This window comes from Pecten maximus, chromosome 12 (genome assembly GCF_902652985.1).
Source record: "Pecten maximus chromosome 12, xPecMax1.1, whole genome shotgun sequence".
Taxonomy (NCBI): Eukaryota; Metazoa; Mollusca; class Bivalvia; order Pectinida; family Pectinidae; genus Pecten; species Pecten maximus.
Window position 1 is genome coordinate 8519439 of NC_047026.1, and position 13030 is coordinate 8532468.

General features: G+C 38.6%; 1 protein-coding gene across 1 annotated transcript in view; it reads left to right on the top strand.

Annotated features, from left to right (window-relative positions):
* Nucleotides 1–13030, top strand: part of LOC117339816 (conopressin/neurophysin-like) — a 30356-nt gene that overhangs the window by 16303 nt on the left and 1023 nt on the right. The window contains exon 2 of the mRNA XM_033901526.1: nt 9943–10147. Within this exon, the coding sequence (XP_033757417.1) occupies nt 9943–10147 (205 nt within the window). The remainder of the gene's footprint in view (nt 1–9942; nt 10148–13030) is intronic.

The window sequence follows — 13030 nt, forward strand, 5'->3', positions numbered from 1 at the left end:
TCCACGCAAGAACCAGAGTAAAATGGTCCGGGGTCACGTGGTATGCCATTGCAAATTGCCCGGATTTATAATTTTTATATCAGATATATGGAACTTGTTTGCAATAGGGTGGACTCGATTTATATTAATCATGATAACGGGAACTTTACAATGGGATATTGTGATGTCACAATGGTTATGAGGTCATAAACGTAATGTTAGAAACATCAGTATAGTCAATACCATACTAATATAATTCCGTAGTTTAGATACTTCTCTAAATAATAGAAAAATGGCTGAAGCCGTTTTCCATTGGTCCCCTTTTACTGTGACCCATCTGGTATAATCACGTGATTCGCAAAGTGACGTAAATGACGTCATTTTAATCCTATATACCAGATTAATTAACGATGAAGTCAAGCTATATAGATTGCTGTCTCTACTGTTCATTTTATCGAAGAGGATGGATACTTACAGAACAACCACGTGATAAAATGACGTCATGCGTGGAATCTATACAATGGACCAGTAAACAGCGCAATGACGCAGGATTAACATACTGGCAAGTGTCCGTTTCTCTGGTTCCTAATGGGGCAACCCGTCACAGCAAACACCGGTAAAGGTCATGGGAAGGTCGAAAGGGCTTGACTAAGGCTGTACAAATCAACTAAGTCTGTCACTGTTTACCGTATTACGTTGTCAAATACAAACACAACAACCGACTCCTCTTCATATCAGATAAATATAAGCCTTAAGCAAAAATATCTGTTTCTGTTTATGACTCACCAGTGTATTCCCACAACGAACATAAAAAAGAAGTTCGATTTATTACTTCTTGATACACAGAAATTTTTCGTTAATACAAAAATTGTCCGTGCTAATTTTTAACTTATTACTGCTACTTACAGGCACCATTTTTGTGTTTGAATTTGAAAAAAGTAGGTCCACGTGTATGAATACAGTTCATAGCGGAGTCCCTAGGGGCGGGAATTTCGCCCGTGGGCATATTTTGAAGGAAGCAAGATACCATGATAAGTTGATAGTATAAATAGAGACTATGGTTGTTGTCAATCGCGCATGCGCGTCATATCGGTTACATGACGTCATCAATATGGCCGTCAGAGGTATTCTGCGGGTGGATAATATCACATTGACGTCACGAATCAACACAGCTGTAGGTTTAATACGCCCTGTAAAATAAATAGAGTCCATGTCTATATGGCATCGCGGAACAAAATAGTTATTTGACAACTCTATAATATAATAGATATCTTATCCAGGGTAAAAAAATGCCTCGACCTTCTCAGTTAAATATACGGGTACAGAGAATCGTTTTAAATTTGAAGCTGGAGCATTTATATGTCGGTCTCGTGGGATCCGCACGTGATTTTAGGAGATAATCATTCATCTTTAACTCCTTGAAATGCGATAAAAGCTTCCGTAAGGATACTCAATTAAAGTCGTTTTTTTTACTTAATCACGATATACGATATTTAATTGCTAGTTTTAGCATACCCCTGGTAAGATTTTCAAGTTCGTTTGAATTGAAGGAGTGGTGCTATAGAGAGAAAAAAAATCAATGGTCTTCTGAGCAGACAAAGTCTGGCAAATTGAAATAATGGTCGAGTGTTACACGAACCATGGTATCGTCCACCGTACAAATCTGGTCTGATAGATCGCTCTATATAGTTTAATAGCCGATTCGGAATTCAAGTAACACGCAATCAGTTATGCATATTCCTGTAAAACAAGCATGTTTGGAATGTCACATGACTATGAACAGAAATCGAAAGGTTGCTGGTCTGTTGTACACCGATACATCACTGACGAGGAGACAGCAATCATAATATGATGGTAGTGTTTCCTGATTTCCGTGTTTCAGTGGGGAAAACAGGTCTGTCATCATTAATGCTAGTTGATTGATTTTAAATTGGGACAAAATAGAAAGAAGTGATATAGAGAGAAGTAAAATTAGTTAACCAGACTTAAATTCTGCTCCAGATATTAAACTCTTAAAAAATCCAGAATTGCCAGACAGAGTTAGGCCACTAAGGTCCTCCTACAAAAAGAAAAAAGAAAGAAGTGAGATTTGTAACTTGCATGGTAAAATATAGAATGTTCTAAAAGTTGAGTTTCTTGACCATTTAAGTTTCGTGCGCCACCCTCGTTAATTTTCGTGACAGCTCGCCATTTTCCGTGACACCTCGTCAAGATTCGTTAAATTCATTCACATTAATACGTTAAGACTTCTTTGTTTTACCGTCGGGTCTGTGTGTAATCTCTCACACTGTTTTTGTCTGTATAAAGTGATAAAGTACTTGATATATCCAGATATAATTTCACAGGAGATTTTCATAGTCAGAACCCAGTGTTGTATTAGATGAAAATATACCCCAATGGTACGGAAACCGGTTAGTGCCACATGAAGTAAACTTTTTAATTCGTATTTACGACTAAGTTTTCTCGTAATGACGAATGGAGACTTATATTGATTACTTTGTTTTAGTATAGAGCATTCTTTCGTTTATAAATGACATGAAATGTAATAGGAGAGGAAAAATGCACGGTCAGACGAGGGATCGAACCTAGGACCTCCGAACACTAGCCGGATGCTCAACCAATTGAGCTACAGAAGATGTACCTGGTCGCCGGCGTTCACCCCAGTCCAGTTCCGTTACATATATATATGACATGCTGTATTGAACCAGTTCATGCTATTGATAATACTACACGTAGAAAGTGTTTTAACTTCTATCAAAATTCTTAAATTAGTTAAAAAAAAAAAAAAACAGGTATGATATTTCAAGCTAAACGTTACACGCCCAAAGTGATCAATATGGAAAAAAAAACTGTAAGATTTTTATGACTTTTTCCTTAATTTGTCGTAAAGCTTGGGACCTTCAGCTGATCACGTGTTACCGGAAGTACCTCAATGTTCAGTGTAATAAATAAGCTAGGGAAATGGCTGTAAGGAAATACAAGAATTGGAATAGAAAAACGAGTCCATGAAGGCCACCGAGTTTCCGGGTGATTTTCATTCTGTATCAAAGTCTCACAACGTTAACATTACATCACTTTGTCGTCGACGTCGACGTCGTCATCGTTGTTGTCGTCGTCGTTGTTATTGTTGTTGTTGTTGTTGTTGTTGTTGTTACCGAAAAGACATGTCACTCGATGTTTATGCTATATATCACTGAATACCTTCCATCCAAGCCTGCAACCATTGTCCCTGTATACCTCTACAGATCCCCGGGGACCGTCATTGTCCCTGTAGACCTCTACAGATCCCCGGGGACCGCCAATGTCCCTGTATACCTCTACAGATCCCCAGGGACCGTCATTGTCCCTGTAAACCTTTACAGATCCCCGGGGACCGTCATTGTCCCTGTAAACCTCTACAGATCTCCGGGGACAGTCATTGTCCCTGTAGACCTCTACAGATCCCCGGGGACCGTCATTGTCCCTGTAGACCTCTACAGATCCCCGGGGACCGTCATTGTCCCTGTAGACCTCTACAGATCCCCGGGAACCGTCATTGTCCCTGTAAACCTCTACAGATCCCCGGGGACCGTCATTGTCCCTAGCTGTAGACCTCTACAGATCCCCGGGGACCGTCATTATCTCTGTAAACCTCTACAGATCCCCGGGGACCGTCATTGTCCCTATAAACATCTACAGATCCCCGGGGACCGTCATTGTCCCTGTAGACCTCTACAGATCCCCGGGGACCGTCATTGTCCCTGTAGACCTCTACAGATCCCGGGGACCGTCATTATCTCTGTAAACCTCTACAGATCCCCGGGGACCGTCATTGTCCGTCCCTGTATACCTCTACAGATCTCCGGGACCGTCGTTGTCCCTACTTTGTCGCCTTCCATACATTGGCGTTGTCAAAACACAAACGTATTCTTTTCTCAATCCCCGACTGGTATGGTCTGTAAATGAAGATTTTGTGGTAGAGCTAGCTGGAGTAGGGAGGAAGCCATTTTAAATACTCTCGCACGGTCGGGTTACCCTAGGAGACAGTAACCCGACCCCCCGGGCCAATCCTTTTAACAGTATGTATGTCTCGTGTAATAGTACCAAGGTTGAAGATGCCCTACAGAGACTACTTAGAGCATCTGTGATGCACGTGGGACGCGCGCTCTGTCTGTGACACACTGAAGTATAATTAGATAAATTTCTAATTCGATTATTGGTCCAACACAACTTCCGGAATCGAGTTTTATACAGAAATCTTATTTTATTGTATTCATGTTTCATATATCAGTTTAATTTTGAATGCAAACTTACTTCTTTTTTCTGAAAGAAAAAATCGGCTTTCAAACGGTTATATAACATACGTAAATGTATCAACGGAATGTTCGGAATACACTCTATGTAATGGCATCTCCTGAAACCAGTGCGTTCGGATAAAATTGTATGTATGCATTAATTTTATGATCACTCTTTTGTAACAGACGCTCCAAAGGAATTAATTTTGATTAAAGCTTTGAGGCAACAACATGATTAAAGTTATTCTACTTAATCAATGCACACTGTTCATACCTGTCAACTTGCTGCCAGATACATTGCAGACGATGTTTACTTTTGATTCCGTCACGTGTCCAGTATAGGTGGCGCTGTACCCAGTCAGGCCCAATCAGATGCCGGTGTTACATGGCTTTACCCAGTAACCTGGCTACTGTTTTGTGTCCACGGTAACTTGTGTCCACGGTAACCCGGATGTGAGGCTTGCCGATATCAACTAACCTTCACTAGATACAGATATTTCAACCAATAAATCGAATCGCACATGCTTTTTTCTCAGCTAGTTAATGTCACGGCCGTCCGCGACTTCCGGAAATCGATCGGATTTGTTTATTTTTTGGTGTTTCTAATTCACATATTGCTTTTGGTCATTTGTTTTTTAGGCCAGATAGTATTTTTAAACTCTCTGAATCGATCCAGGAAATTGGAGGTGTTCAAGCATGATTAAGTACTTTTATTTTATTTTGTAAGTCTTAAGAATTGATTTCGCCAATCAAAAATATAAATGAGAAGGTCTCGAATTAAACATTAATTTCACCAGGAACATACTTTGAATTTCAAAACAAGGTTCAAAGGTTTGTTTATTTGCTCGTATCTAAGTAATTTTGTTATCGTTTTAAATCACACAAAGTTCTTTATACTGATAGCGGAATATACCAGACTTTTTTCCTTCACTACTTTAAGTAGTCCAGAATGGAGCAACAGGTCAGGTGACAACCCATATCCTTCCTCACACGGTCCGGGGACACAACCCATAGCCTTGTTAACACGGCCCGGGACACAACCCACAGCCGCCTTCCTCACACGGCTCGGGATCGCAACCCATAGCCTTGTTAACACGGCCCGGGACACAACCCACAGCCGCCTTCCTCACACGGCTCGCGATCGCAACCCATAGCCTTCCTTAAACGGCATGGGACACAGTCCATAGTCTCCTCATACGACACGACCAGGGGACACAACCAATAGCTTTCCTAACAGCATCGTCTGATACCATGGTTAATTGCACTACGTGACGCTAAAATTATCACCCGTGGGTTAACTCAGTGAAAATCCTTGTTTCAATGATGTCATTATAAATAGAAACCAATCAACATAACTCTTTAAGAAAAAAAACTCTTTACAGGAGAAACTATTAAAGAGTACACGTAACAATATAGTTTCGCCCACTGTTGTTGATATGCAGCTTATATAAATCGTATATTACCTTCAAATTGATTGGCTGAAAGTCCAATAGGAAAATGTGACGGAACCAATCAAATAGCCTCCATTGAAACGAGGATTTTCCACCGAGTTGACCCACGGGTGACAATTGTAGTGCAGTCAACCGTGGGTATCCGGCGATGTCCTAACAGGGGCGAACGTGATATAGCGTCGAGGTAGACATAAGGATGGAATGTCGCAAAAATATAAAATTCCAAATTTAGTCGCCTCATACGCATCATGCAACAGGAGCGGCTGTACCTTTCTTCCGATCTACATTCACTAATCATACCGGAACTGGATGGAATCGCTGTGTTTCTGGTTTTGTGAGGAGTGTTTAGCAAATTGTCGTTATGACTGAAATCTACATACACTGTAGCATCAATAAAAATGTATTCACCTGCTTTATGGCGTTGTAATTGACTATGAGTATTACAATGCCTATTATCATTAAACATCGATAAAGCTAATCACTCTCCCAGAATACTGATATCTGTTTAGGAATGATGTAACGTTGCCGTCTTCTATATTGACTTTGAATGGTGTACAGATTTTTAAACGTCTGTGAAATTTATTGCGTTTAATATACTTTCTTCCAAGTTTAAAGTTATGACAATATTCAACTGCTTTTTGATGATAAATCAAAACTAGGCTCGCCGAAAATATCAAATAAGGATTGACGAGCAAATCTCGCCATTCATGATGTTACAGACATGTAGGGCGCATCTCACCAACAAGACGGTTATACTCTTGTAGGGCGCATCTCGCCAACCATACGGTCACAGTCTTGTAGAGTGAATCTCGGCAATCATACGGCCACAGCCTTAAAAGAGCAAACCATAGGGTTACAGTCTTGAAGTGCGCATCTCGCCAATCATTAGGTCACAGCCTTGTAGAAAGGATCTCGCCGACCATACTGGTCGGTATCCCATAGGCGGAGGGAATCCTGTTTTGGTTACAGGATTTTGAAATTTTCTAAAAATAAACTGGATGAAATACATTAAATAAAATCGACTAATTATACTCGACTCAGAGTTGTCCCTACTTAACTGATATCTCACTATATTATATATTATATGAATGATGTTAACATGTATATACTCATTGTTACTAAATGGAGAGAACTTACATAGGCTATGCCTGTTGTTCAATCCTTTTTCTTTCAGAATTATTTTCTTTGAGAAATAAAATTTGTTGAAATGAAATCTCGCCGACCATACGATCACAGCCTTGTAGAGAGCATCTCGCCAACCATTTGGCCACAGCCTTGTAGAAAGGATCTCGCCGACCATAAGGTCACAGCCTTGTAGAAAGGATCTCGCCAACCATTAGGTCACAGCCTTGTAGAAAGGATCTCGCCGACTATAAGGTCACAGTCGTGTAGAGAGCATCTCGCGAACCATAAGATCACAGCCTTGTAGAGAGCATCTCGCCAACCATAAGGTCATAGTCTTGTAGAGTGCATCTCGCCAACCATTAGGTCACAGCCTTGTATAGAGCATCTTGCCAACCATACGGTCATAGTCTTGTAGAAAGTATCTCGCCAACCATACGGTCACAGCCTTGTATAGAGCATCTCGCCAACCATAAGGTCACAGCCTTGTATAGAGCATCTCGCCAACCATTTGGTCACAGTCTTGTAGAGCGAATATCGGCAATCATACGGTTACAGCCTTGTAGAGAGCAAACCATAGGGTTACAGTCTTGAAGTGCGCATCTCGCCAACCGTTGGGTCACAATCTTGTAGAGAGCATCTCGCCAACCATTTGGTCACAGCCTTGTAGAGCGAATCTCGGCAATCATACGATCACAGCCTTGTAGAGCGCATCTCGCCAGCTACGAGGTCACAGCCTTGTAGAGTACATATCACGTAGTTAACCTTAATTAGACGCAGTAAACCGTAGTCAATCGTAGTTATCCCTAGTTAACCGTAGTTATCCGTAGTTAATCGTAGTTATCCGTAGTTAATCGTAGTTATCCGTAGTTAACCGTAGTTATCCGTAGTTAACCGTAGTTAGCCGTAGTTAACCGTAGTTATCCGTAGTTAACCGTAGTTAGCCGTAGTTAACCGTAGTTTGAATTTCAAGAAACCCGTCATTTGGCCTTGGCTCGCCCCAAAAAATCAAAATACATGTACTGTCAGCTTGGTTGCTTATTCATATCCGATTCTGCCTTAGAGTAAGACAAAAGAGAGGCAGGTCCTGGACTTAAGTTGGGATGGTGGTTGGGTAGGTCAGCATGGATTTTGGTGACTATTTTAAACATTAATAGGCATACATACAATGATCCGAGGTAAAAATGAGGATGAATTGAGGGAAACCCCTGAAAAACCACCTTTTCTTGATCTCCTACTGCACAAACGGTTGCCTCATACGACATGCAGCCATCATGGGTGTGTTCCTTTCCCGATTCTGTAGCAGTCATCTTCACAAGTACAGTCTGATTTTTCAACTGTAAGACACATTATTTTCGAATGTTAAAGCATTACATATTTAATCTATTTTATATAATACATAAAAATGAATATTGTTTGTGGACATGCTTCATAGATAGTAATATACATATAATATTTGATTTGACATGAATAACTTGTTATTTTGTCGAATTCCGTTTTATCGTTTACCTTTTGCAAACATGACTTGGAAATCAGATCGTTCTTGAAGTGACTAAGTGAAAGAAACTTTATCGTGACTGTATATCGGCAAAACTACACCAAATTACAAGTAACATAACGAAACATTACCTATATATATTTACATGTATTGACCAGTCTTCACACTAAATTGATGAGCGACAGAGCGAAGTTATAATGATTATATAATGTTGACAAATATTGACCAAACTTTTCACCAAAAATGATAACTCGCTTAATTCGAACACTCGGATAGTTTTTTCGTGGTCCCGTCGACTTCGAGTTAACGAAGTTCCACTGTAATCAGCTTTTGCATAAATTGATCCTACATATTTTGTTATCAGAAGATCCGGAGTCCCATTGTTCTATAATTTATAAAGAGATGTGTTCTGTGTGTATTCTCCGTGGAGCTATGAAGTTCAGAATGAAGGCCATGATCTATCAAAATGTACGACTTCACGGAAGGATTTCGATATGTCACGCATGCGCGGATAATGTAGACTGTGATATCGACATGCCGATGCGCGGTCTAGTGAACAGGAATGGTCAAATACTGAAAGTAGTCTAACAGTGCAACAAAGCGAAAGGCACAGTAAATGATATTTTTCAGGTATCTTACCATCGTTGCTTGATTGAAATGACCGAACATAGTATTCATGTGTGATTGGTAGACTTGTAGAATGGTATGTCAGCTTTTGAGCCTCCAAATGAAGAGTTCCAAACAATTTTCGCGTGAAATGCATTACTTTAGGTTGCGAGTTCGAAACCTACGTGGGGCAGTTGCCAGGTACTGACTGTAGGCCGATGGTTTTTCTCCGGATACTCCGGCTTTCCTCCACCTTTAAACCTGGCACGTCCTTAACTAGCCCTGGCTGTTAATAGGACGTTAGACAAAATAAAACAAAACCAAATCATTATTTTATCTGATATATGTTGGTACCGATAGTTGTTCTATAGTTGTTTTTTGGGGTTTTTTTTTTTTTTTGTCTATCTGGCCATGTCTCCTTATGAAAAACCTCTGATCCAGTTGTTAGTATTGGCCATTATGCTGTCTATTTCTGATAGTTCATTACATACTAGATTGAGGAACAAATGTAGTGTTCTCAAATATGATCCGTATCAAGTAAATCTTATTACTGATCCGTTTTGCACCTGTGGACATCCTTGCGAAAATGCCTTTCACTTTTTCTTTGAATACAAATTGTATGAATTTGAAAGATTTAAGTATGTTTCAAAGTTTAAACGCCTTTGTTTTGGTTTTAGATTTAGAACATATCTTGTTTGGAAATTCAGATCTTTCTGTAGACCTAAACTCTCTTGTGTTCCGACACGTGCAAAAAAAAACATCGAATCCAGCAATATATTTTAATGTGTATTCTTGTACTCTTTCTTGCGAACTTGTGTCTATATCAGATATTCTATATGTTTAAACCTATCTCAATGTTTTCATGTTATGTATTTGTATGATCGGAGAGGGCGTCTATAAGTTGAAAAAAAAACAATTGTGCCTAATCATTTGTCTCTATTTTGGCAATAAAATTGTTTAATGTAAAGTAACTTCCGTTATTTACAGTTGTCTCTTTACTTCCGGTTTTCAGTGCGCCTCCTGTGGACCGGGTATGCGGGGACAATGTGTCGGTCCGAGTACCTGTTGTGGTGACTTCGGATGTTTGATGGGCACTGAAGAATCCCGAGTATGTTCGAAAGAGGACGACAGTACCGAGCCATGCTTAATACGAGGATCGTCGTGTGGCAGTATGGGACAAGGCAACTGTGTGTCAGAGGGCCTTTGTTGTGACGCATGTGAGTTTATGTTTGACCTTCAAATAAGGGGGTGTTTAATATGTTTATATGTCAACAGGCGTTCATGTTCGCTCCTACATTTAACGAAAAACGAGTCCATTGTATTTTGTTCGTGTTGCAAAGAGGAATCATAGTTTAAACAGTATAACCAGAAGTAGTGATCGCCAGAAATGCTGTTCTTCAAAGATTGATAAATAAATCAATAAATAGATGAAACAATACCTCTTCTTCTTAAGTTAAAATTCAAATTCAAATTCAAATTCATTTTATTCTCTTTTCACATATTGATATCATGTATAGAGAAAAACATATTTACAATATAATATATACAATTAAAGTAGTGTTCGTATTTGATACATGACACAGTTTCACAACAAAATATTTTCATTCTTAATTATCAAGGAGGACAAATCATGTTATTAATTAATCTGATAAAAATACACATTTTCATAAGTTTTTTAACATTAGTCATATTCATTAGTTTGTTAAATTTAATAATATTTGGTCTTGACCAATAGTATTTGTCTAGATATAAAATTCTGTGAGCAGATAACGCTGTACATTCAAGTAAATAATGAAATTCATCACCAATTTGTAGACCATTACAATGTGGACATTTTCTTTCCTTATACTCAATCTGGTGCCATCTGCCAGTTTCAACAATACATTTATGATTAGTAGTGCGAAATTTACAAAAAGTTACTCTATCTTTATCAGGTAAAATATCTAAATAATTTTCAAAATTACAATTATCCTTAAAAATTCTATAACATATAGCCTTTGAGGAATTGTGCACATCACTCTGCCATTTCTGTAAGTACTGGTCATAAAGTCTTAACTTAACATGTTTTAGCCATACTGGATTACATTCAGAAGAATATTGTATATCCCATAAGTAACTCACCCCACATTCATTTAACTTCTAACAAAACTTATGTAAGGAACAGGTTTGTCATCAAAATGATGACAATAACAAAGAAGTTTATACAGTTTAATATTCATTTTACTTAATTTAGAATGAGTCAACTGTGACCAATATGTTATTACTCTTGTTTTTACCGAAACTTCTAGTGGAGTAAAATTGGATTTCCCTTTCAATTAAAGCCACGTTGCGCGGGGGTGAGGTGGGCGGTTCTCCCTGATTTGCACAAAGCACGTAGTACGTACAGTGCACGTGTCAATGCTTCATTACATTATGCATTATGGGTATCAGTTAATCACATGATTGTGTATAACTAGGCGGGTACCTTATTTGAGATAAATTCTTTTCAATTTATTACTTATACTGCGAGTTTCTTCACAAATCTGGTAATAACGCACATAATTTAGACAATCCAGGAAAGATAGAAATAATTAATTTCACGTGAGAAAAAACTGAGGGTAAATTCGTGTAAATCCTCTTTAACATATGTTCAGCTGTTCATTCTGAGTCTTCCGACTCTCCTTCTGAACTTCAACATATTTAGCCTCGAACGTTACTGACATCACAAAACAGCTATATGGCGTCCATACCATTACTTACGAGTTCTAGACATTTTAAATAGCTATAATTGACTAGTCTTTGAAAGTTTAAACAACTTTCTACCACAATACCCTGTGTTATTCAACTCTCAGACCATCAGTTAATCATTACAGCCGTTGATTAACAATCTGTTTATACCACACGTGGTATAAACTCTGTACGCATTTCGATTGGCTAACACGGTGAACTTTGACCCAAGCTGCAATTGTTATTGACGTCATCAATAATCTAATGACGTCACATCACCGGGTCCCGGACGTCACCGGTACACTTTATTTGCATACGCGAAATTATACTTGGCCACGTTTCCCTTTAATTCAAGCCGATATTATTGTGGTAGAAACAGGTCACACGACTCGAAATTGTTGGATATGGAATTTATTTCACACGAGTAAGTTATTTTTTAAAAGTTGCAAAAAACACTCGCTAAAGCTCGTGTCTTTTTGTAACTTTTAAAAAATAACTTACTCGTGTGAAATAAATTCCATATCCAACAACCACTCGTTGTGTAACCTCTATATATGGGGTCCCTTACATGATTGACGAGTTCTAGAAACCTTAAACAGCTATATGGTGTCCTTAACATCACTGACGAGTTCTAAAAAGTTTAAACTGCTGCATGGCGTCCTTGGCATTACTGACGAGTTCTAGAAACTTTAAATAGCTATAACTGACTAGTTCTAGAAAGCTTAAACGGCTATATAATGTCCCTAATATCACTGACCAGTCTTTGAAGGGCTTAAACAACTATATTGGGTCCCTTAAATGATTGACGAGTTCTAGAAAGCTTAAACAGCTATATAATGTCCCTAATATCATTGGTCAGTCTTTGAAAGCTTAAACCAACTATATGGGTCCCTAACATCACTGACTAGTTCTAGAAACCCGTAATAACTACATATGTATATGATGCCCCTAATATCACTGCCACGCCATAGAAAACTTAACAGCTATGGGGTGCAACTGTAGAATTATCATTCGGCAGATAGTCTGTCTAATTCATATTTAAGGGTACTGTGAAATGTGTAGTTCATTGTACAATCCTTCCACGTGTAATTTCCTCTCTCATTGTACTCCTAGTAACGGCTGTATCTCCATTTGCCCACCTTTTTAAATCACAATATGGGGAAAATGTTGTGATAGGGATTATAGTCTATTTCAAAGTAGTTCACCTTGTTTTTACCTGTGATTTACCTGTGATTTTCACCTGTGTTACCTGTGCTACATGGCTCATACCTATAAGGAACTATAAGATATAAGTAGCTACATGTATAATTTTATGCAGTACTTTATATAGGAAAAAATACACATTGATTACAGTATTATTATTTTGTTGTTATTTATGATGCGCAATGTACAAT